General features: G+C 41.4%; 1 protein-coding gene across 2 annotated transcripts in view; it reads right to left on the reverse strand.

Annotated features, from left to right (window-relative positions):
• The window catches only part of jade2 (jade family PHD finger 2), a 169,315-nt gene that overhangs the window by 95,165 nt on the left and 48,291 nt on the right, over positions 1-25,859 (reverse strand). For both annotated transcript variants that reach the window (XM_018691335.2, XM_018691333.2), the window contains exon 4: positions 24,738-24,895. In XM_018691335.2, the coding sequence (XP_018546851.1) occupies positions 24,738-24,895 (158 nt within the window). The remainder of the gene's footprint in view (positions 1-24,737; positions 24,896-25,859) is intronic.

The raw sequence follows: 25,859 nt of genomic DNA on the forward strand, positions 1-25,859 counted from the left end.
GTGACGTTCCTCTAACATAAAATCTTTGGTCGGGCACAGACACCAACTTGAACTGAGCACATAAACTAGATATTGGACAAATTAATTTGCAACCGGTAGTATCCACCTGCAAAAGGTGCACTGTGCGCAAGTGCTGGACAAAAATGAAAAGCCTGTTACCTCATTGTTATATATATAGTTCTTTGTTGACAAAATAGAGAAAGAACATTAAAAGATTTTATAAGAGATTCAAAACAGAGCAGTCTATTGTAACCCTAACCTGCACCTTCCAAAATGCCTTTCCCAAATTTCAAAGAACTTGAAACCTTCATTATTTACGTCAGTGCTGACATGTGACTACATTTGTTGGCACATTACCACCATTAACTGTTGAATAACAGGATTATGTAAAACCACTGGCAGGAGTGTTAATCGCATCACTTTTGTTCAGATGCGCATGAATGCATGGGCGTCCTTACAGGTGTGCGAGATAGTGACAAAATGGGCGCTCACTCCTAAAAACATTTCACTATATAGTTTAAAAAAAAAAAAACCTCCACAGGGTGCCATCTTTAGGTATGACATTATGTATGGACACAAGACACACACTCATCATATCTAAAGTCATTGAAGCAGGTGCTCCAACTGTTTAAAGGGACAAAAATGATAATTACGTTTTGCTTAACGCTTAACATGCAGCAAAATTTGAATTCACATATCCTGGAAGGAGAAACAGTAACTTTTCCAGCCTGCTCATTGGCAGGAAAAAGAAGCTGCCAAGTGCCTGGTTACTGCACAAGCTGCTCAAGAGAAATTAGATTATCACTTTATGCCTTTTTTGGAACATGTACCCTTTCACTTAGTTTAAGAGAAAGCAGTGAGAGACTGACGTGCATTAGCACACTTGCCCTGAACACTGGTACACTGAATTTGAAGTGACTTCCCACTGCCATGTCGTGAGTAAAAAAAAAATCCAGTGACTGTTATTCTGAGGTGGACTGTCCCTTTAAGAGGGTTTCAGGCACTTCCAGGAAAATCAGGGGCACATTACTTCACTTTAATGTCATTATGTACGAGTTTGTGTAATCAGAGTATGAATGACTACTAAGTGCTCATTTTAATCACCCCCACGCATTGCAAAAACAAGGATCCAAGGAACAAAAATGTCAAAGTATTGGCACTTCATTGTGTAAAGAATGGATATTTTGGGGCTCCTTGATGTGACCAAGTTTTGGTAACCAATAGCTCAACAGACTGTCCACGGCCATCCTGTCCTTAGGCAGGAGAGGAATGTCACCCAACTGAGCTACAATGTTCCCTATGTTCCTTTTAGGAGGAAACACTAATACCTCTTTATATAAATGATTACACAACACTCAGCTAGTTCACAAGAAGGAGCACCGACTGTGTGTGTATGTGTGTCTGTGTGTGTGCAGACGGACAAACACACACTCATTCACACAGAAAAAACACATGAAAAGGCAGAAAAACAAACACAGACAACCATGCACAAAAACACGGACACGGAAACACACAAAACACAGACACAAGTAAACACAAACTGACAGCAACAGTGTGTTCACACACACATACACACAAAGACAGAAACAGACACAATGAATGGGACAGGCACACTGATGGGAGACGCCTTCATTGTGTAGCTCTGTCAACAGAAACTCCTTCCTCACTCAGCTCTCTGCATTGCAAACACTGGCTCATTTAAAACCCTTATCTGAAAATATTATTGTTCATATCAACATTGCTAGGGTGGTGGGTTCAACTACAGTGTGGCTTCTAGAGGCACTCAGACAAAAAACATGTAGGGGTCTTTATCAGCAGCTGTTACAACTACCAGAACTATGATCTAGTAAAGTCCCATTTTAGTGAATACATCCTGTGTGAAGGTTTGTAAAGACACCAAAAGACTGGACAACAGTTCATAATACTATGAAAGTAGTAAGTTACCACGGCAACATTCATTTTATCCTCCATCGTGATGATTGCAAGATAAGGAGTAGAGATACCGTGTCCCCATTACAACATAATCAATAAAGTAATCAGTACATTACCAGATGACATCACATTGTGTGGCTGTTTTCCACACTGGCACCTCCACTGTACCAATTCCATCTCACTGAAATGAATGAGGTGAGGGTGTTTTTTCATGCAGTGCTGATGGTGATCTGAACAAGGAGCCGTCAAAGCGACCTGCAGCCACTTTGCTGGTTTAACCTACAGATGTTTTGTGTGCCTGCCGCACCACAGAGGAAAGTATTTCCTGATGGGAATTAAGTGTCCTGACTTCTTCACCACAGAAATGAGACAGGCCGAGTTATCTCTAAAGCAGAAAAGAAATTCTTGGGTTCTAACAGAATGCAACAGTCAGAGAAAATGTTTTTGTGCTTTCAAGCTTCTAAGAGCTTCGGTGGAGTATGGTTGAGTAAAATCACTGAAATCCACAACAACTGAAGGCCTGTTCAGTCATTTTTATATAATGTTTTAAAATGCGTTTAATATACCTGTCTTGTTTTATTCATATTTTTATCCCCATGAAATCTTTAGCCAAAAACAGGTGTTTTAAAGTAGGAGTTCTCTTCTAATCATTGTCATCTTATATATTGGCTCATGCCCAAACATAACTTCTAAAACCTCTTAAGATGTTCTAAGTTAAAAATGGAAATGTGCCATAATGGACTCTTCCATCATACTCCACAACTGAAGCTACAGGTCTGTTACATATTAATAGATTTTTTGCAGCTGGACACCACATTAAAAAAATGTTTGACTGTCACATGCTATCTGAAGCTGCATTAAAGTCCCAAGATCAATGTGAGGATGATGAAAACAAGAAGATTGCTGTGCCACATTTTGACAGCTTTAGCTGCCCTTTGGTTAACTTTGAGATTACAGCCCGGGGTTTTAAAATGTGACTCCTCATTCAGATCCAATAAAACGCTGCAGAAAAATAGACTGGGGAGCAAATAAAAGGTCTTGTGGAAAAACATGTTGACAGGCTTTCAGTCTGATAGCACTGCCTAGCCTCTGTTCTTCTGTGTGTGTGTGTTTGTGTGTGTTTATTATCACAGCGTTTATGAATATGAGATGGTGTCAGTGCTTATGCAAGTTTCTCTGAAAGTGAAATGCATCTGTACTGTGGGTATTTGTGTGCATAGGTGTGTGTGTGTGTGTGTGTGTGTAAAAGCAAGTTATTTTGTTTTTGAGGGCTTGGGCCCCCTCATTATATGCATGAGGCAAATCACAAATTGTGCACGCTTATGTGTGTGTGTGTGTGTGTGTGTGTGTGTGTGTGTGTGTGTGTGTGTGCACATGCATGTGTTTGCTTCTGTGCCTTTGTAAGACAGATCAGAGAAAGCGTGTGGGAGTTGTTTTAAAAAGCTCCCTTGAAAGATAAGAGGCTAGAGAGAAAGGGAAAAGAGATAGGAGGCTGCAGAGTGAGAGAGAGAGGGAGAGAGAGAGGATTGTAAAAGGCAGTGAGATGAGGTGGAGATTAAAAAAAAAGAGAGCAAAAGAGAGAGGACACAGAGAGAAAAGGTGTAAGGGGTAATTTCACCCATAACACACTGTCCTCCGGTTTTGGATAATGTCATGAAAGTTACAATCTGTGTGTGTAAATTGGTTTTCACCTGCTGTGGGATAAGGATGAGTCACTTTTCTCCAGGAACAAATGTAATCTACTATAGTATGTATATACTAGATGTGTGTGTGTGTGTGTGTGTGTGTGTGTGTGTGTGTGTACATATATATATATATATATATATGTACACACACATACACAACACTAAGCCCTTCCAACACTGACTTGATAGGTAGGATTACATTATTACATTTCTTTACAAGGCTTCAATATACAGACACACACAAGCAGGCAGAGCTGCTTTCATCACCTCTTTGCTTCACAATCCATCAGCTACATACTTTCACACTTGTGCCCTTCTCAGTATATACAATAATATTGCTGGGGTTTGATCGCATATACTGAATGGAAATACAACACTGAATCAAATTCTAATCATTTCAAATCCCCAAATCTGTAAATATTTTCATGTGTACAACTTGTGACTACAACCTGAATGTGAGACAGTATTGGAGGTCCTGATTCTGCTCCGCTGGTCTTGTTGATTCGCGAAAAACCAATTCAACAAGTCAACACTCACCACAGCACAGTGATGTTATAGAGTGGAATTTCTTTCTCTAACAAATGATCTTTGGTTTGTAGGTAGCTCATTAACCAGACAACAGCCTAAAAGTTTCATTTGGTCTGTTACTTAGGGTATTAACAGTAATTAGCTGCAGTTGATACAATGCGCCAATGGCAGAATTCCTTGTTATCTTTTAACCAGCAAAAGAAACGGTCAATGAAAAGCCTTAAGCATCCTGGTAGCCTGGTGCTTAGGATGCATGCCATTTGGCTGCAACATCACTGGTTTCACTCTGGCTGGGAACCTTTGTCTATTCTCGTGTCTCTCGCCCCTCCCCTGATGTTTACTGACACTAGCAAATAAAGGCAGAATGCCAAAAAAAATATCTGTTGTGATGAAGAGACAAGATTCAGCCTTGGAGTTGAGTTTATGTGCGTATTTTAGACACCTGGATCCAAATCAGAGATAAAACAAGCTAGCAGAGTCCAACGCTATTATGTAATGATGTACGCTGTTTTATGGTCACAATCTTGCAGTCTTTTCATTTGCACGCTTTTGTTTTTGCTTTTATTTTCCGCTGCAGGCTGCTATCTGCTCCGGCAATGACCAAATTTCCCCATAGGGCTGATTTAATCACACTTAATCTAATCAAATCTAATCTAATCTACTCTGTGATTTATAATAATGCTATCTGCTATTTCAGAAGAACAACCACAAGACTCTCCTAACTCCCTCCTTCTCACTGTCAAAACCAACTGTGTTGCCTTGAATACAGACAAGCGGATAAGGAAAAAAATGGGTATAAATACAGAATGAAGAATTGTTGCTCCCTTGGCGCCTTAAACGCCACCACACACACACACACACACACAGCGAGAGAAAATGATGGGAGCAGACAGTCAAGTGTTTTCAGTTCTGTGGAACATATACAGGTCATGAATATTAACACAAACCAGTTGGTGACTGGGGGGAGAGGGAGAGAGAAACAGCGAGAGAGATGTGGTTTTGCTGTCATTCTGTCAAGCAAGAGCGTGCGTGAGAGAGAGAATGAGATAGTTTCTGGGAAGGAGTATACAACCAATTAGCTGCAATAAACTGTCCTGAACTGGTTCATTGTCAACACTCCTAAGGAGCAGAGGAAGGGGAAAAAAAAAAAACACTGAAGAGGGAGAGACAGCGACAGGGAGTCATGAGCTCTGCATTTTAACACACACCCGTAGTGCTAATCAGCCGATGAAAACCTCCAGGCTTGACTTTCCACACTACTCACAAGCACAAACTGACAAGTGTGCACATTAAAGTACACACACTCGCACGGTCCAACTATAAATGCTATCAGTCAGCTTGGGTGCGAGACAGTGAGAAAGGTGAGGGAGAGAATAGGGGGTAGATATAGAGGGAACGAGAAGGAGAGAGGTTGAGAGAAAAGGGGTAGGGCAGAAAAGAGGGAGATACACAAACGGCAAAAGATAGAGGCCTCATGCTGACCAGGAGATGCTTTCTCTTTTTTCCAATTCTCAAATTCAACAGAAGTTAACATTACGAGATATCAGTGTATTTGTCCGTACACACATTATGACCAAAAGTCTATGGGCACCCCTGTCTATAAACTTTTGCGTACCTTTGATCTGTGGCTGTTTATCATTGTTTGGGCAAGGACCCTTCATTCTACAGCACATGATGATATTGTAGACAATAGTATTCCCACTTTGTGGCAACAGTTTGGGGAAGGCCCTTTCCTGTTTCAACATGACAATGTCCTTGTTCACAAAGCCAGGTCCATAAAAAATGGTTTTCTCAGTTTGGTGTGGAAGAACTAGACAGGCCTGCACAGAGCGCTGACCTCAACACCACAGAGAACCTGTGGAACAAATCAAAAAGCCAACACTCATTGCCCAACATCAGCAACTGACCTCACTAATGCTCTTGTGGCTGAACAGGAGCACTGTCACCAAAAGTAGCTGGCCTACAAAAAGAGTGGGAGGTAACAGTAAGCAAGAAAGAAAAACTGAACAGGAACTTCACTTGGTTCTTACTTTGTTGTCAGTATATCCACTATTAAAAATAGACGAGAGAAAACTCTCAGTGACACTCAAACAGAGTGCTAGTGACAGACTGCAAATACGTTAGTGGCCCGTGTGTCACACTTGGCACAATGAAGCACATTTGATCCAGACAGGACACACTGAAGACGTGGTTGTAGTCCCCCAGAACAGCATGGCAGCGACACTGTCACAGCAAGATGGCAACAAGGTCACTGGCAAATCTGAATTCTGACAATCTGACTTGAGCCCATCTTGAACCTGACATGAGCTGGTCCCCGTCTGTTAGCTGATACTAAACGATCCTACAAGAGACTTAATCTAAAGAGCCGTTGAAAGCAGAATTTGGGGGGGGGGGGTGTTGCAAGAAAGACAGAGAGAGTGTGAAATGAAAAGAGAGGGGGAGAGGGAGGGATTATTAAAACAGACAGAAAGCGAGAACACTTACTCCCACCTCTCTCCATGTCTGCTCTTCTGTGTCACCCCAAGAGAAGAGTTAATAGGCCAACTTTCTGCCTCTGCTCCTCCAACAGCCCGATACTGAGAGCTGCTTCACTGCAGAGCCTCCGGCTACCCTGCCGGCAATTTGTCTTTTTGCCAACGCAAGGGTTTTTCTTCCCCCCACTTTTTTTTCTTTTGCTAAATCAACATTTCTCAAGCAAATACAGCACAAACCTGCAATCTGCTACATTCAAGGTACTAAGTGTAGCATTTTTAACATCAGTAAATCATTAACATATTCATTTTGAGATATTAGTCTAATTACCATAAACAAGGCACTTGCCACGGTGTATGGTGGCCACTTCTAACGATCGGGCCACTGAGACAAATGTCAAAAGAAATCACAAAACAGGAAGTGGTGCTCTTTTTCTTTCAGGTGCTAAAAGAAATGTGTCAGTGTAATGAAATAGTTATTTTGGTATAGTTGGTTAAAGTATGGCAGTTTGACCTCTGACCTCTGATTCATTTAGGTCTTGTTTCTCTAACTCGAGGAAAAAGGCATCCAATCAGAACTTAGTAGGTGGGATTAAAAATGGGGATGTTATCTTCCTATGTAGCTAGCTAGCTACTAAGGGACAAGAGGTGTCTCTACCTAGCTAGCATCTACCGATATCCTGCATGTGAGGCTTTTAGGGGACATCTGTTAGTTGAAGCTACAGAACATAACTTGGGTTACACTCTCCCCCTCAAACTGCATCAGTCTCTGTATGCACATCAATCACCACGCCACCCATCTCCACAGGTAATTCCTCCAACAGTGGAGAAAGCTGCTGTCCAAAAATATGTAATGGATTACATTCATAATCCCACTGTGCTGTCCTACCGATGATTTCTCTTTAACAATCACAGGTCACAAAATAAACCTGTTTAAAAAAAAAGAAATACTGTGGCTTTTCTTAGCCCTTTAATTTAATGTCTTTTATTTTATGTCAGTTCCTCATTAACCTTCTTCCCCTGTTAATTACAAAAGCAACCACAGTGCAGTTGCAGCCAGATGTGTGAAAGGCCAACTGGTTGCAGCTTTCGGTTTGTACCTCAACTCTTTCTCTGTAGCTGTGGCAGTGCGGGCACACACAATGCAGACATACACAGATAGACCTGGCCTGAGTTTAAAGGGTGGGTGGGATGGGGGGGGGGTGTTTGATGAAATGTATGGCTGGAGTTTGGATGTTGGCTGGAAGGGGCATTAGAGGAGAAATCACTTGCAGAAACAGGGAAACATTTTTCCAGCGTCAGCGTGACACTTTCCCTTTATAAAACAAATATTTGTGACTGGAAAGAGGAAATTCAGCTCTGTTCTACCACAACATGTGGCCATCACAGAGCTTTCATATTTGCGTGCTCATCAACACAGCCAGAACAGTTGTTATTGGCAAATCGTTGATCATAGCTGCCTCTGATCCAGGAAGAATCGCCAAAACCATGAAATATGACAGGATTTCTACTATGAGACTGGCTTAAGTCCAAATTGTTGGTGACATTAAGGTTAAAAACTCTCACATAAAAATGTTTCTATGATCATCTTACATTTTTCTGTAACAGTATAAAGGAAGGCATTGCTCCTCATGTTTCAGTAATCTAATCACAGTTAGTGCTAGAGGTGTGGTATTACAATCACATTCACAAACGTCTTCAACCTCATTGTCATACTATACATTCAAAAATCCCCTTTGGCTTAACCTGCATTCAAGTTATATCTGTTGTTTGATGTCTGTCTTTCACTGTTGTGTCTTTGTTGTACTCTGACAGTCACCATGGATACAAAACAAATTTACGAAAGGACAATAAAAAAATACTGTACATGAAAGATATTCCTTATGAATCCAATTATATGATATATACAATATTTAAACTACACACAATTATGAAATTACGCTTTGATACGGCAATTAAATGTCAGTTAATTTATGCTTTACTCCATTACTTTTTGAATGCATGAAGAATATGAGTCAGTACATTAGTTAACTCAGTGTCATGTAATATGATTAAAAGTAGCTACTTCTGTATCATTAGCAGTATTGGCCAGAGCATTTATTCCAAATGAAATGTTCTTTTTAAATGACTGAGCAGTTTTACCTTCTTGAATTTCATTAGTGTAAAGAATGTGCTATAAAATATTAGAGACCTGCAGGTTTCTTAGTTCGACTCAACATACTTTTCTTTCAACCTGCTGATGAGGGTTTGGGGATAGCATGCCTGTTGCAAGGAAAGTCATTTCTCATACACTGCTTTGCCAAACAGTCCAATAATTGGCTTGGATTCTGAAAAACTCAATGCTCCCAAGAGAAAAACATGTCAACCCAACCAGACAGAGAAAAGACGAGGAACGATCTGCTAAAAATCTGTAGAAGCTTTGATTCTTTTCATGCCATCGACTGTTATGATTCTTTTCCTGTGATGCTTCAAAGTTCAAGGAAGATGATCCAAATCTAAACCACAGGGGGGTTATGCCTGAACGCCGTAGCTTACTGGCTTTTTAGTAGTATGAATATTAACATATCACTCATTATTTTCGTCATTTTTTTTTTCTTACAGGCTCAGGGGAGCCCAGGATGTTTACATACCAAGTTTTAAATGGAACTGATATCAGTTGTTGTGGTGTGTTTGTTATTGTGTGTCTTCCTTTTCTTCCTGTGAATGTGAAACTAATTTCCTCTGGAGGGACAGCAGAGATGACCTTGGATATTTTTCCTAATTTAACCTCTGTTGTCATGGGAAAACTCTCATTTGAGTCACGTTTCTGGATTTTTACATGTATTTTAATAAGGAAACCTGTAAGATTCTTTCCTAAACACAGCAACTACACAGTTGTTTTCTATTTATTCAGGGGTTTCACAATTCATAGTTGTGTTTTTCTTTTGAAGATATTGCTTTATCTAGGCACTAAACCCACCCCAGTGTCAACTTTATTACCAGAGACACTGTGGGAAACCCCTGTAGGCTTTCAGTGTGAGACAGGGGGGTGGAATAATGGGTTGAAACAACGAAGCACAAATGCACATGCACGCGCACGCACACACACACACACACACACGCACACACACACACACACACACACACAGGCATGTCCAAACGCACATACTCCACATGTACACATCAAGAGTGAGGGGCTACCCCGGGACTGTCTCCATACATTCACACACACGCACGCGCACACACAGACTCCCACCCCCTTCCTGCATTCCTCTCCTGTCTGACACACTTCCAGTAAGCCCACCAGCACTTCAAAAACACCCCACCACCACCAGCCCTCCAGACGACAGCGGCTGCTAAAAACATGCTCAGCTCTGTCGCACACAAAGTCACAAACACCACACCATCTTATTGGAAACTTGGGAGAAAAACACCCCGCAGGTGCAGCCAAGCCCCTTTCACATTGGCTAGAAGTTGTAGTGTAAAAACCAAGTTTGCTTGTAAAAGTAGTTAAAGTGCCGGGTGAATTTCTGTAGCTCGATGGTTTCCTTTCTGATCTAAGAAGTCTGTATTGTAAATATTAGAGCTAAAACAATTAGTCAGTACTTGACATAAAAATAATTTAGCAAGTATTTTGAAAATCAATTTAAGTAATATTTTCCAGCATTAACACCAAAAATTGACCAGTCCAAGCTTCTAAACTGTGAGGATTTTCTGCTTTTCTTCATCTTATGTGATTGTAAATGAAGTATCTCTGGGTTTTGGACTGCTGATCAGCCAAAAAAAAAAGCAATCTGAACATGTCGTCTTGGGCTTTATGATTACCATTTTTCACAATTTTCCAAAAAACCAAACATCTAAATTAGCCCTGGTAAAATTTAAGCCACAAGGTAAGGTGTCTCTACTCAATTTCCCTCTTTTCTCATATTTTTGTATAGCAGTGGAAAATGTATCAACTCTGAATGTTTTGAGTTGATGCTGCAGCCTTAAAAAAATCCTCACCTGCTGCTGGGCTGTTTTGGTGAGCTTTGTTTCAATTTCTTCTTTGCATTAGCAGGGCACACTGCTTCAAGCCCACTCCTCAGAGGTACATTCCCACTTGCTTTAATTCTGTGCCTGAAGGCTTCGATTAAACCCACATACAGAGAAAACAGCGGACAGGCAGCACAGGGGAGAAGAGAGGAGAGGAGAGACTGATGGCGGTACTACTGTTATTTGCTGAAGCAATGGCAAAGCTCCGTTGTGTGTCCATCAGTCTCTTTCCCTCTCTTTGTCATTCCCTGCAGATCTACAGTCGGTGTACCGCTCCACTCAACCGCCTCATCTACCTGTTTGTTTACTTATTCCCTCAGTTCCTCCACCATCAACATCCCTCCTCCCCACAGTGTCTGGATCCCCCGTTCTCTGGATAATTCACTCTATCCTCACTCTCCATCTCTACTCCTCCATTTTGCCTCTTATTCCTTCCCCGAGTTGTCTCCCTCCCAGGCTGGCTTTCTCCCTCAATCTCCATTACTTCCTCTTTCTCCCCTTCATTTCCTCTTTGTTTTTGTTTATCCTCACCCCAGCAAAAACAGACAAGGAGAGGCTGCTGAGCTGGTCTTTAACATTGGCTACTGTTAGATGAGGGCAAAAAAGGGTAGTCACTTCATAGCAGTGGATAATAGCCAGACCATGAAAAGTAAAAATATATAAATTCTATACATATGATCCTATACCTGCCTTCCAACCCCCTCCAAATAACACTATAATGTTACCATCTTTACTTGTTATGTTATATCTTAGTGTATAAATAGCTATGTGACCACTTCAACAATTGTATGTGCCTTTCATGTGTGGCGCAACTCATTATGAGGCCACAGGTGCCTTCAGGTTCACCTTGGTCCTCTACCACTCTCCTCTCTCACTGAAATGATAAGATATTAGGATTCATGAGGAGTATGGTTAAATATTGTTTGGGGACTTCCAATAATAAAAACCAGTTTTTACATATTACATTTTTCCCACCACTCCCCAAAGGGAACAATATTTGTAGGTTGAGCTCTTTGTAATAAGTTGCAGTCAGAAAAGTTGTTTCATGCAAAAGTGTTGCCACTGTCATCACATCTGGTCCCTTTTAGCCAAACAGGAGTGAGGAATTATTTTGCCAAAGCCAAAATTCAAAAGACATATGCTGCAGATTCTTCTGCTTAACAAGTTAACAAGTTCTGTTACTGGCGCCTGCTGCTGCTCCTCTTTTGCTACAATGTGCCAAATCAAAAGATTTGCTGCTTATTAAGTAACAGGCTAAAATGTTTAGGTTTTGTCTTCTACATTGGAGATGAAGGAGAAACACCTGCAAGGAAAACCCTGACTGCATCTGAACAATATTCACCAGAAATACATGTACAAACCTTCCTTTATGCTGTGCCTCCGCTGTCAACATTAAAATCAGATCACTATGTGTCTGAGATATCTCTGCACAGTTAACCTTCTCTCCTGGCGTCTCTGCCATTTAGATTAATGACAAGAAAGTCACATTATCAGACACACTTTTGTCTTACTCCTCAAAACTGACAGTGAAAATGTCGATCCTTATCTAGTTGCCTGTCAGTTTATCTGCCTTTTTTTGGAACCATCCATCCATCTAAAGCCAGAGAAGAGATTTTATGTGAGGTTTGGGCCTCGGGGCTCTGCTGGGAGACAAAGCAGCAGTAAACAGTGTTTACTCTCCTGGAGGTGGTTGGGTTTAAGTGGTCAGCCAGGGTGCACCAGCCTCCCTTATGCGGCCATTAACGTCAACGACCTCGCCTTGGCAACCAGGCCGAAGGCGCTGGTGAAAGGACAAAGAGACAGGAAGGTGGTGTGGGGGTTAAGGAGAGGCACAAATATGAGAAAGTGGCACTGGCGAGGAGGGGATGCACGCAAAAACCACTATCGACTCCAGTGGAGAGTGAGACACCCAGACCAAGAGAGGTAGAAAAGAAAGATGAGACACAAAGGGAGTGTCGGTTGCAGCTTGACAAATGAAGTGTTGCAGAGTTAGTCAAATTGAGCATGCACGCAAACAAACAACAGGGACCGGGGGAAGAATGAGAGAAGGGGAACTTCACTATCTATCTGCTATCTTCTACTGTGTCTCACTCTCTTTCCATCTCTGTTTCTCTCTCTGTCTCTCACACACACATACACACGCACAAGTCAACTGAAACTGGCAGATGGTAGATTGGTAAAAGGCGGACGGCATGGTCCAGATGTTGCTAAACCCACAGTGCAGAAGGCAAAAGACTTTGATCTGCCATACCACAGAGGAACTACTGGAGCTGGATATGTAGACGAGGAAAGGAGAGGAAAGGAGAGGAAAGGAGAGGAGAGGAGAGGAACGAATGGTTTCGTGAGACTGTGCGTGTTTAAATTAAAGAGAGAATGAGTGTTAGTGTAGCAGAGCAAGAGAGGAGGTGGATGATATTCCCATGTGAGGTGTATCAGTGTTTCCAAGAAAATACCCGAGGGATATCTCCCATGTATCACACACGCAGAAACACCCATACGTAAACTGTGCATCCACGAACACAGGCGCCTGAACACACACAGCCCAGACTCCCACACATGGCTCTTGGGTTTACTCACATGACATCCATGTGGGGAAAAAAAAAAAAAAAAAAAAAAGACAGACACACGCATGTACACTCTCTCTCTCACACACACATAAACACAAACATGCACACAAAATCAACCCACACTGAGCCTGAGGGTAGCCTGCAGTAAACACCAACAGCCACACATGCTGGGATGTGAACTGAGGAATTGCGTTAATACACATAAGCGCACACACAGGACGGTTTTTCTCCCAATGTAATGTAAGAAAGCTGCACTCGTTTATCAACTCAGACCCTTTCTCCTCTTCATACTTTTACAAGCAGCAGCTACTTATTGCCTTTTTGGTCAAGCCTCCAAATTATTTTTTGTCAATGGCAGTTAATAACAGTAACCCGGTTAAATAAAGGTTAAATAAATCAAAAGCTGCTAAGTGAATCTCTGGACAGGGAATGTGGACTAGACACATGCCAACACATTTAGGTTTTGGCAGGCTGCTTTTCCAGCTCTAACACACACCACTCAGCAGGCTAAAAACTATTGTTTAGAGGTGAAGTGTTTAAATTTCCCAAGTTCCAGTCCCCACGCCGAAGTCAATCTTTGCCCGCAAGCCTCCAGAGGTGAATGGGTTTTTGCTGAGGCCTGACTCACCCACTGGAACCAGAAAACCGGCTCGGTTCTGGCCAACGCTCAGTCACTGTGGTCAGAGAGTCAGCCTGCCAGGCGGGCAGGCAACCAGTCATTCAGTCAGCCTGTCGGTTCCGACTCCTCTGTCATTTCGGTGAGGTCGGCCAACCAGTCGGTAAGCCAGCCGGTCAGTCAATACAGTCAGGCAGCTGGCCGAAAAATGTGGTCAAAGATGGACCACTCAAAAAGTCATTGTGCTTTCTGGTTGGATACTGGCCAGTAGCACAATAAGAAAGTTCACTCAGGCTGCCAGATGTCACTTTAGCGAGCCAGTCAGGCAGTCATTGCAGTCAGTCAGCAAACAAGGCAGCATGTCTTTCATGTGATTAATAAAGCACCCCAGTGACCCAACCACAATACTGTAGTGATGAGAGGGCAGAGAATTTAATTTTGTTCTTATTTTCATTCAACCACCCATTGACCCTTTACTCATCCGTTCAATCAGTCAGAGAAGGGGCTGTTCTGCCAGGCGGTTGACAAGCAAGCCACCCAGGCAAGTGGTCGCTGCGGTTGTTCAGCCAGTCAGGCAGAAAGCCCGAAATGTGGTAAGCGACAGCCCCACTGACCCAGTCAAGTGGTGAAGAGGTAGAAAATCTGTGCTTGGATAATGGCTGAGACTACACAGACGCTGCACCTCCATGCGGTTTTTCATTCAGCCGAGGAAAAAGGTGATCAGCTGAGTAGCCAACAGTTCTATCAATCAAAGAGATAACTAATCGGTCAGCCGTTCAGTCAATAAGCCTGTCAGCCAGCAGCTTGGTCAGTCACGCAGCCAGTCAATGACTCAATCAACCAGGCACGGTGCAGTCAGAGAAGTTATCTCCATTAACTGTGGCAAAAGATATACCCAGTGACTTGGTGAACTCATCCAGAAATGAGAATGTATTATTATGTTACTTTATTTGCCATTATGGTTCCCCCTCCTGCCTCAGTGGGAAGTTTATTAAGCCCCTTTGCCCAGGAAAGAGATCAAAAGCTATTTCTCACTATAATATGTTATTAGTTTTGTCATGTGGACCTACCAGATACAGATGGCAGGGGCCCAGTTTGGCTCTTTAGCCCATACTTTTAAGAAATACAGTTCTCATATTCACTCACCCACCGGCCAAAAGCAACCAAATCAGCCTGTGGTCAGAAATATACTCACTGACCCCTCATAGCAATGTGATGATGAGTTAATGCGGGTGATTTTGGCTTTTGTCATAACCCTGACTGTCCATCAATGGGTCAGCAAGTCATTCATCCAAGTCTTTGCTCTAGTTAACAAGGCATTAGGTCATCTCCTCATCCATCCAGTAAACAGCCAGTTAATCTGTTCACTAAGCAGTCCATCAAGTCTGACTGCCATTCAAATCATCAAAAAATCCAGTTTGTACTAATACAGTCATTGAGTCAGTAAGTTGTCCCATCAGTTAATCTGAAATTCACTGTAGTAAGACATCTAGGAAAGCAGCCAGCAACTTACACTGCTCCCTAGCACTCTGACCTCACAAAACACTGATGCTGTGTTCATAATCACCCCCTCCCCTGTTCACTATATAATGCACTATATTTATTTTCCAACATTTTAATTGAGTGTTTTAATTCTGAATGTGAAATTTCTGCATTATATAATGCAATGGTTACTCACTATGCATGTATAGTACAGTACTGTGCAAGTTTCAGGCGCATTTGATGTTTAGATCTTATCCATCACATAATTCCATCAGTACGTCTGATTGGTCCCAGATTCGTTCTGCAGGATGACAACGACCCCAAACATGCAGCCAAAGTCATAAAGGACTATCTTCAGAGACAAGGAGTCCTGCAACAGATGGTCTGGCCCCCACAGAGCCCTGATCTTAACATCATGGAGTCAATCTGGGATTACATGAAGACACACTGAGACAGCCTCAATCCACAGAAGAACTGAGGCAAGTGCTCAAAGAGGCTTGAAACAACCTACCTGTCCAGTGGCTTGGAAAAGGTGTAATGAGGAGAACTGGTGCTGTTGTGAGGGGAAAAGGTTTTCACAGCAAGTTTTTTAACTGATAAATAAAAATTATTCGTGGTATTACTTTTGAAAGCATCCACAGTTTACGTTTAGTCCCTTACAACTTTTGCACAGTGCAGTAGGTGCACAGCTATGCAGCATGCTCCCTTCCAATAAAGGCTGCAGACGGTGGATCAGTTTTCATCACATTTATCTCGTTATATATGCAAATTTGTGCAGCAAGCCACACCAAAATCTAATAAGATCATCTACTCGGTATGGGGTACCTGTGGTGTAAGTGCGACGTTCCCTCTTATTGTTGTTGTTACGCATCTTGAGTTTTTGTGTTCACAAGAAAAATCAGTTTCCTCCTAATTAAGTGAATTAGCTCATTCATGAGCAAATATTTTTCACACCAACATGTTTGTCTTTGCACACTACGTATCTGGTATCAATTTGAATTTGTTAGTTTGTTATTGTGAAGGAGTCACAGCATTTTCTGGAAAATAAGTGTTCTGTCATTAATATGCAAATATATACAGCATGATGCTACAAAATTAAATCAGATAATCTACTACATTCAGGGAACCTATGGTGTAAATATGAAGTTTCTACGTATATTTTTTGAGTTGTCATGGTCACAACAATGTGTCTACAGTCACAGACGCCAGCATGACAACTTAAAGTCTCCTGTACCATGTGTAATTGTGGCGGGACATAAAAAATATACTCTAGTATGGTTAAGATTATTTAATTGTATGCATTAAGAAATACACCATAAGAGCAGCCATTCAATTGTCTTTTCTCAAAAGTTTTTAAATGCCCACATCAGGAAACCAAAAACCTCCAAGATGATGAGATAGAGTTTTGAAGAAAGTCAACCACAAAAGTAAAAAAAAAAAAAAAAAAAAAAAAAAAAAAAAAAAAAAATAGCCTGTACTCAGCCAAAAACTAACTGAAGCTAAAGAGCATGATGAAATAGAGGTCTGGCTACACAAGACTGCAGTTTCTAGCATAAAATATGAGCCCATCTATACTTCAGACTCTGGTGATCGATTTGTTTTGAACACGGGGTTCAAAAGGCAATGATACTCAGAGCTCAGTGGCTGTACGACAGAGTCATTTTGTGTTCAACTTTTCCAGATGTAAGTTGCAGTTGTGGCTGCTGTAGTGAGCATGGTTCCTTCAGCCAGACGTTCATTAATTAATTCATGTACTGAAAAGTTTTCCACTCATCCAGTCTGTTCTGTCTGCATGTCATCCATGTAGGCAGCAATTCCCAGAGCTACAGGTTCAACACATAGTTCATGTATGTGCAAACCAGTATGTCAATTGTTCACTCATCCATCTAACTGCTGTCATTTATCAGGGGCCACAGCACAATAGACTACCAACAAACATCAGCAGTGTGTGTGGAAGCTATTAGCCCATGTGCACCCATTGACCCTGTACATGAAGAGGCTGATGATGCTGCTCTTAGTCATCTTATTATCTGATGAAGAGCTCTTTGGAAAGATCAGAAGGGTATTTTGGGTGAATTTCCAGATGGTGTTGTGGATGCACTGATACATACAAACACACACACACACTTGGACGGAATGTGTACACATGCAGTTAACAGGAACTTGTGCACTCACGACACTGAACATTTGCACAGGATGACTTATTAATGCACCGGTGGATGAAGCTGCAGCTGGAGCAGGGCAAATCTCCGAGGGGCTTTTCAGTCATCTAACCACCACTTTTTTCTTCCACTCTTCTTCCCGCTCCGTTTTCCTTTTGTTTTATGCATGTCATTGATGTACTCTACATCAGTGCTTTTGACATAACCTTTAGCTGGCTCTTTGTCTTCATCAGATAAAGTGAAGAGGAAAAACAAATGTCACATTTCTTCTGGGTGTTCCTCACCACCTTTTTTCCAGATAAGAATTACAGAATTGGATAATTTCTTCAAGGAAAAAAAGGAATATCTGAGATTTTTTCAAATGGCTGACTATGAAGGACTATACAAGAGACAGAGCTCATGTACAAGTCTTAGAAGTCCATTCGCCAAATTTCCATAGTGTCATGGGTCCGGAAAATGTGGATATGTGACTGATGTTTAAGCTCTAAAAACTCCAGAACTTCGTACACAAAACACATTTCTATATTAATGGAGGAAGTGACACTTTCATTGTTTAAGTCTCACACCTTCACACAAAAGCTTTGATTGTTAGGCTGATCTAAGATTTTGTTAAAGAATTTCCTGGGATTCAAGTTTTTCACTATATTTGTGGCTGAAAATGCTGCTTTCACTGCCTGTTCTTGTCTAAAAAAATCTTCTGGCTGCTTGATACAACAAATTAAGCTGGTGAAGTTTTGTGGTTCTTACCTCTGAGCTCCAGGAACACAACTGCTAAAAATGGGCCCATTTGGCGTTAGTAGTTGGCATCCTACCATACTTTGCAATGACTTCTGTTTGCTTGCAAACTACCATTCTTGTTTACTGTGACTACCAGCAGCTGAGAGATGTGTATGTGAGGTGACATGAAACTGTAGAAATGTGTCATTCGCGAGCAGTCTGTTCAGCTTGCTTTCAAGTATTGCGCCGGGTCCAGATTGAATTGTTTGAACTGACTGAACTGCCTGGATCTGGACCAGAGTCCACCTATTGAGTATGTGGGGGCTATACCTTTATGTCTTTTAAAAGTACTTACATACACAGATTTATTAGAATGTGATGAGATAACTTTTTTGAGCTGAAAAACAACATTTAATATTCAGGAAAGATTTTTTACATCATGGCAATGTACTGAGTTAGTTATGGCAGACAAAGTCCAAATAGATAATGAAAATAGGATATGATTCTGTTCTTAGCATTCCTCACTGAAACCACACAAACACACTAATGAGCTAACTTGTGGCTTGCTGTGTCCCATGATTTCAATGAAAAATGTTAACAATTCCAAAAAAGCTATTTTAGGCACAGAGGCCAACAGACACACTGTATTAAACTCACAACATGACAAGAGAAAAAAAAAAAAACCAGCAATAACTGAAAATGTCCAGGGATAGTTTAAAGTTTTAAATATAGCTTAAGCTTTGCAATACATGACATTTAGACTGTCCTCCATCTTTTCTATCCAGCTATTTGTCCTTCTCTCCATCTCTCTATCCATCTTACTGCCCCCAGGCTCTCTTCAATCCATTTTCTGTGCGTGTCTGTGCATGTGTGTGTGCGTGTGTGTGTGTGAGACAGTCACTGAGTTATTAGTGGGTGATTAGCCTTCTGACCCACTGCTGCACTGTCTGACTTACGCAGTGAAAGGGTGTGTGTGTGTGTGTGTGTGTGTGTGTGTGTGTGTTGAGCAAAGCATGCACCTATGCGTGCTTGAACAGATGTATTTGTATATATAAACAGAAACTGCCTATTTGATCAGTAACAACCTGTTGTTTTACATACTGTGTTATGTTCCATAGGAATCTATCTATTCAAATTGTGTTGGCTGCCACTTCCTCCTATTCATGTAGCAGAATGCAAAGCTTGACGTATGCACTTCCCTTCTCTGAAACCTCATTCCAGCTTTATTGGGGAATGTCCAGGGCAATTATAATTTCTATCCTGCCTGAACCTGCCAAATACATAGCTCAAAAAAAATAAAAACTCAACAAATTACTGAATGTTTTTTCAGCAGTACTCAGTTTGAACTGACATCTCTGTAATGTAATAATATGTTCAGCATTTGGCAGCTGTCAGATTGTCATAACACATGCAGGCTAATAGTCGAAATAGGCTTTGAAATTGACTGCTCCTGTCTTTCAGTTGTATTTGATGGAGTTGCTATATTTCTATGCAAGAATTCTCGCAGCACCTGTACCGAAAACTGAACACGTCTACAGGTGGCATCTTCAAAAGGATCTATGTATATCAAGGGTATTAAGGCACAGCATGTATGTTTTTATCATGTGGCAAATTTTCCATGCCCATATATACAATTAACATAGTGTATTATGCCTTAACAAGCAACAGCATCTACATTCTCTCTCAGTGTTTGCACTGCAGTGTCCCTCTGAGCAGGGCTTACAGCTTGTTGACTGAAGGTTTTACATAGCACCCATGCCCGTCTGACCCAAGTTTTGCATATGATCACAGCTGCCGGAAACCTGACCTAGAGATATTCCATCACTGGGTAAATGATGTATCCAATTGTCCTGCAATCTCAGTTTAATTCACACTTTCCATCTAATTTCTGATTTCTATAGTTTCTTGAAGGTTGTGAGCCAATCAGTAACTTTAAATATTACAAATCCGTAGAATATTTGTATGCTAACCAAGCAGTTGAGCGATGTTCCAAAAAAGTACCTTCTTATAAAATCTGCACAATCAATCTTTTTGTCCAGCAGTGCATAAACCACTTTGGTGAGGAGCCTCTCCATGTGACGCTCCCCCCGCGGCTGCAGCCTTACACACCATTCAAAAAGCCGGTGTGTTCAGCCAAACCACAAACAACGGGTTCACATTCACCGACGTGGCCACCAGTCCGAGGGGGAAAAACTGAAGCAATAAATAAAATAACCACTATCTCATTTCTTTCATTTTGTGAAAAGGCACAGATCTTCTTGTGTGTGTGTGTGTGTGTGTGCATGTGTGTGTGTGTGTGTGTGTAATTATTTCCCTCTCCAGCACGCCGTTGTCACTGGGGACTGAGGCTGTCGAGTCGCTGCCAAAGCCCCATTCACTGTCTGCACATAGTCGGTGTTACGCAACGGCTAATTACTTCCACTCGGCCCCAACAAAACCATGGAGAGGAAGAGGGCGAGAGAAAAAGAGAGAGAGGGAGAGAGAGAGAGAGAGGGAGGGAAAGAGAGAGAGAGAGAGAGAGGAACAGAGGGGGAAGAGAGTGATAGAGAGAGACCGCCAGACGGGAAGACAAGCAAGGGGAGAGTCTAAGAGGAAAAGAGAGAAATTATGAGGCAGATGAAAGAAAGAAGGGATGTGGAAAGATAAAGAAACAAGAAAAAAGAATGCCAGGGGAAAAGAGGTAGGAGAGGAGGAGGAGAATGAGTTTAATAGGGAGAGAAAGCAAAGGACAGGGAGACAGAGAATGAAGGAGAGATAAAGACTATCTTCCTCCTCTCCCTGCGTCTCCTCTGCTGTGTTTTGGTAAGGAGAGGCACAAAGAAAACAACATCAAACCATAATGACCTCTTCACCATCCGCCACAACGGTTTTACCGAAAATCATGCCGCAGCAGCCAAATATGGTCCAAGGAGAGAGGCAAATGTGGAAGAGGAGTGTTGTCAAAGCCAGACGGGGCCCGCAGCCCTTTTCCTCTCCAACAATTTTTGGAGATGATGTCATTATTCATAAAAAAAAAAAAATAGAAAAAGAAAAATGTGTCTGCGCCTCTGGCTTGACTAGAGCGAAAAGGAAGACAGGAAAGGTGGGAGTGGAGTGGGGGGGTGGGGGTGAGGGTGGGGGTGGGGGAGATGTAGAGATGAAGGTACTGAAGAGAGGAAGAAAAAAGAGGAAACAGAAAAGAGGAAAAAAGAGAGAACTGGGTGAAAATAGTTAATAGAAACAGAGAAAAAAAATAACATAAATGGAAAAGAGAGAGGGGAAGAAAGGAAAAAGTACCTTCATTCATACTTTTCCTCCACAATACTCAAATTTTTGGGGTTGACAAATTCTCTTTGATATGAGCAAAATTCAGAAAAAATACACAAGTAGGATAAATACCTAAATAAAACATGTGAATTACTGGCTCTTAAAGGTGCTCACAGGTGGATATTGTTACCATTTGAGTAGAAATGAAGTACTGCTGCAATCAAAGTCAAGTATACATTTTTAAGGGGGGAAAATAAGATTTATTAAAGTCTAGCAACACCTGGGCCACAGGTAGGAACTGTAGCCTGTTTTGACACTAAAACACAAACATAAGCCATCATGTTTTCCTCTGGAGAGAGAGAAAATGTCCACCCTCGTGGCAGCACTACCATGGGTTTTGCGCATCATTCAGGCTTTACAACCATGCACTTAAAGTTAAATCAGCTTCATCTCCCGGTCTTGCCTCAGTTGTCTATAAACTCCCCCATCACTTTCTTTCAGTTCTTTCAGGGGTCAGTTCCTGTTTTAAGACAATGGATCAAATCTACTCTGGAAATTTCAATTTCAAGTTTCAGTGTTTTAGAGTATAGTATAAAACACCACTTTACTAGACTGATATACTGGTATATAAGCAGCCCTTGTTATATTTCTTACATTGTTTTAGCACTGATTTATGTTTATTCTATAAACTGAATGCTGAGTTTTAACATGTATTCTTCCTCCTTGTTAAGCACTCTGAAAAGGCATCTGTGGGAATAATGTTTCCTACTGCTGATTCTGCCTGACCACAGAGGCTTGTATGGGTAAAACCAAGGAAGTCTCAAGCTTCGCTGGTGATTTCAGCCCAAACATATCAAAGACCAAGGCGATGGAGAGGAAAAGAAAGAGGCGGGGAAATAAGAGGAGGGGCAACAAGATGACGGGCAGGGGAAAAAAAAAAAAAAAGACAAACAAACCACTATCAGAGGCTCTGACAGAGACCATCAGCTCAGTCACACTTACATTTAGCGTCTTCTCCTCTATCTCCTCAGCTATCCATCATCACTCCATTTCAACATCACTGTATTTCACTTTGTCATTTCTGTCACATTCAAGATAATAGATAAGCCCCCATTCATCCATCCATTCCTGCCTATCTTTGCCATTTCTCTTCCTCTCCCAATCTGCTCATTCATCTCTCTGCCATCAGTCTCTTAGCTCCATACTGTTTGTGTGTGCATGTGTCATGTGTGTGTGTGTGTGTGTGTGTGTGTGCCTACTGAGATATTAACCTATTAGATAATGTAAACAGTGAGAGTGACATATTTATCCTTTCAATCTCAGACTCATATAAATGATCCAGATTTCTTTTTTGCATTTTCATTTCTATTATTTATTACCATTGTCTTCTGCCCTCATTAAAACTCTGAGGAACTCGATTTCTCATTTCTTGTTTTTCTATTGTGGAAATTCAATTTCTCTTCTCAAGTGAAATTGTTTATGCGAGCGTATTCACTTACAAGTCAAAGATTCATTTCAGGTACCCCAGTTTCCTCATCTGGTGTGTCATTTCATTTGGAAGCACTTGATTGTTTGATTTATGGTTTGCATATATTTTGTTTGAAGTGCTTATTGTATGTTATTAGATCTGCCTGGAGTTTTTACAACTCAATCACCAACCAACCTTTTTTTTGCTGCTGTTACGACGCTCAAACAGCTATTTTTCTTATCTTTTTTAAAATGGACAGACGGAGCGAGCGTATTAAATGGGTTTTTTTCTTACACAATGACTCATTTCCACTTCAGTTCATTGGGCGAGAGGAAGTCAAATAGAACAAAATGCCTCCAATAACATCAAACACTGGAGCTGAGGCCTTAAATTCTGGTCAAGAGTAGAGTCAAAGAGGAACACACACTTAAACTCTTTTAAATGAAAGCGGTGGAAAACATTTACCATGGGATTATTCAGGCTTTTAAGTTTCAATTTATCATGTTCACTCTGTTTCTGGCTGTTTCATATGCAACAAAAATGTAACTTTTCCATGAAGGAGTTTTTACTTTTCTTTTGTTTGTCTTCTTTTGTTGAGAATGACCTTTCTCTGCTTCTGGTTTTCTTGAGTCAGGCAAAAAAAAAAAATCATGGATACAGAATATTTGAGCGAATCTCACGTGATGGGATAACTTGCCTGTGTCTCAAAGAGAATGCATGCGTACCTGTGTGTGTGTGTGTGAGTGTGAGTGTGTGTGTGTGTGTGTGTGTGTGTGTGTGTGTGTGTGTGTGTGTGTGTGTGTGGCCTCCCAGTATGACATGTCTGTCTAACAGGCATTACCAGGCAGTCTGAGCATTTTCATTAGTTCCTAGAACGCCAAACAAACCACATGGGTATGTGAAGCAGCTGCAGTAGTACTAGAGAGCCACAACAACCTACTGGGGCAAGAGGAGGGGGGTGGGGGGGGTGGGGGGGGGCACAGACTAATCTACAGTATGAGAGTGAATATAAGTGGGTCGAAGTGCATGCCTGCACACATCTGCCTACCAGCTTGATTCGTTGTGTGTGTGCGCATGTTTCGTTGCCTGAATGTGCATCCAAACCTGCTTCCCAGAGTGAGTGTGTATGTGTACAAATGAGTTAGAGAGTAGAAAGCTGGTGGTTTGCGTTGTCGCAGAATGAAGGTGTGCTTATTCCATTAACAAAGTATTAATATAATGCTGATGTGTGATTACATGCAGTTTAATTACACAGAGGGCTTCCACACTTTTCACTACAATTTTGCAAAACTCCAAATGCCCTTGAATGTATGACAGCTGTTTAACTTTACAAAAATTGTTTTGTTGGTTAATCTGAGATCTTTTAGCATCTCAGCACCCTCGTTTGGTGACATTTATCAAAATAACTCGCGTCAATTTCATTTCCAGGGCTGTATCAACGTTGGGTCTAAAATTTCAGAGCTTCTCCAAAAGTTCACTGAGAATTAGGCAATTTTCCAAAATAACTATTTGTCATGGCAAACAAATGTTCAAATCTCATAACTCACAGACCATGGGAAATCTGCCAGTGATGATATAATGTCTATGTGTGCTACAGCCACAGGCTGAACGGGCACTGAATCACTATTAAACAAGATAACAATACCTTCTGTCCAATTACACAACAACTGCTGCCACAGAAAAGCATCATGTCTTAAAAAGACAATGTGGGTTGACTGGGCCTTTCAATGACTTCAATGAAATGGAGATCAAAAGGAGAAATCACCTGTGGTCATTTACTGGATATTAAATTCTTGCAAGAGTTGATGGCTGTTTGTGTGTGTGTGTGCGGTACATGTTTGGTGTGTCCTACCTGACCACAGGCTCTGGTATGGCCTCTAGGTTGGCAGGAACCTGTACTCCCTTCTCCCACTCTTGTCTCCAGGGGTCTGAGAGCACATAGAAGTCGTCCGGGCCGAGCTGGGCCGAGTCCGGCAGCTTCATGGCTGTGATGAAGTCGGTACGAAACACCTGCACAGACAGCAAGGTAGGAGAAAGAGAGAAAGGAAAGGTTTGGTTAAATGGTCAAAACAGTGAAGATGTAGACTTTATACTTAATACTTTAATACATTTTGGGGTGTTCATAGAGCAAAAATCCACTTCTAACCACAGAGGGTGGAGTTGAGGTGAAGACGAAGGATAGGAGGAAACATTGCAGTGATAAGGAAGCACAGAAATAGTCAAATTATTATAATATAACCAACATTTTCATCATCAAAGGCAGAACCGCACACCACAAGTACAAGGTTCTCAACATTAAGATTGGGATTTTCCTCCATCTTTCTGAAACCAAAAGTACCTTTTAATGGAAAAAATAGTTATTGCAATCCATATTGTCTTAATGACATCATACAAACAACATCGTCATTAGCTACTGGTAAAGGACACAGCTTCTTATTTCAGCAGAGGGGTCATACGCAACTGCATGAGATGCTACATTCAAAAATAAAAAATGTTTTCCTGTGTTAAAAATATGACAAAAATTGTAGCTAATGGACAGCTCACGTGTAGCCAGATGTAACCTTTGCCCCAAAACAGGGAGGGCCTGCCCAGTTACAAAGGAAGACTGTTTTTACAACCTGTGATCCATTTCCTGACATTTTTGTAAATTTGCTGTGTTGCTCTTAGTTGAAAAGTAACAGGTGCTTTTGACAATCACCATCATCTTTGAATCCAGCTCCACACAGACTATACGACGTTTGTACAGCATTTTTAACCAGAATTGGGAGCAGGTAAATGTATTTGCTCTTCCTCAACATCAGTACAAACTCTGACGGATGACACTGTGATCAGTTTATCCTCTAGATAATGCTGAGAGAGAAGAATGTCTCACTTCATTACAAAAACATTGCCTTGATCCTTCACACCTTTTCCTTAGTCCCTCCCATGTAAGACACAAGGAGGAGGTGTAAGGAAAAGATGTGAGTGAGAAAAA

The sequence above is a fragment of the Lates calcarifer genome, linkage group LG20 (assembly GCF_001640805.2).
Source record: "Lates calcarifer isolate ASB-BC8 linkage group LG20, TLL_Latcal_v3, whole genome shotgun sequence".
In the NCBI taxonomy this organism is placed as follows: Eukaryota; Metazoa; Chordata; class Actinopteri; family Centropomidae; genus Lates; species Lates calcarifer.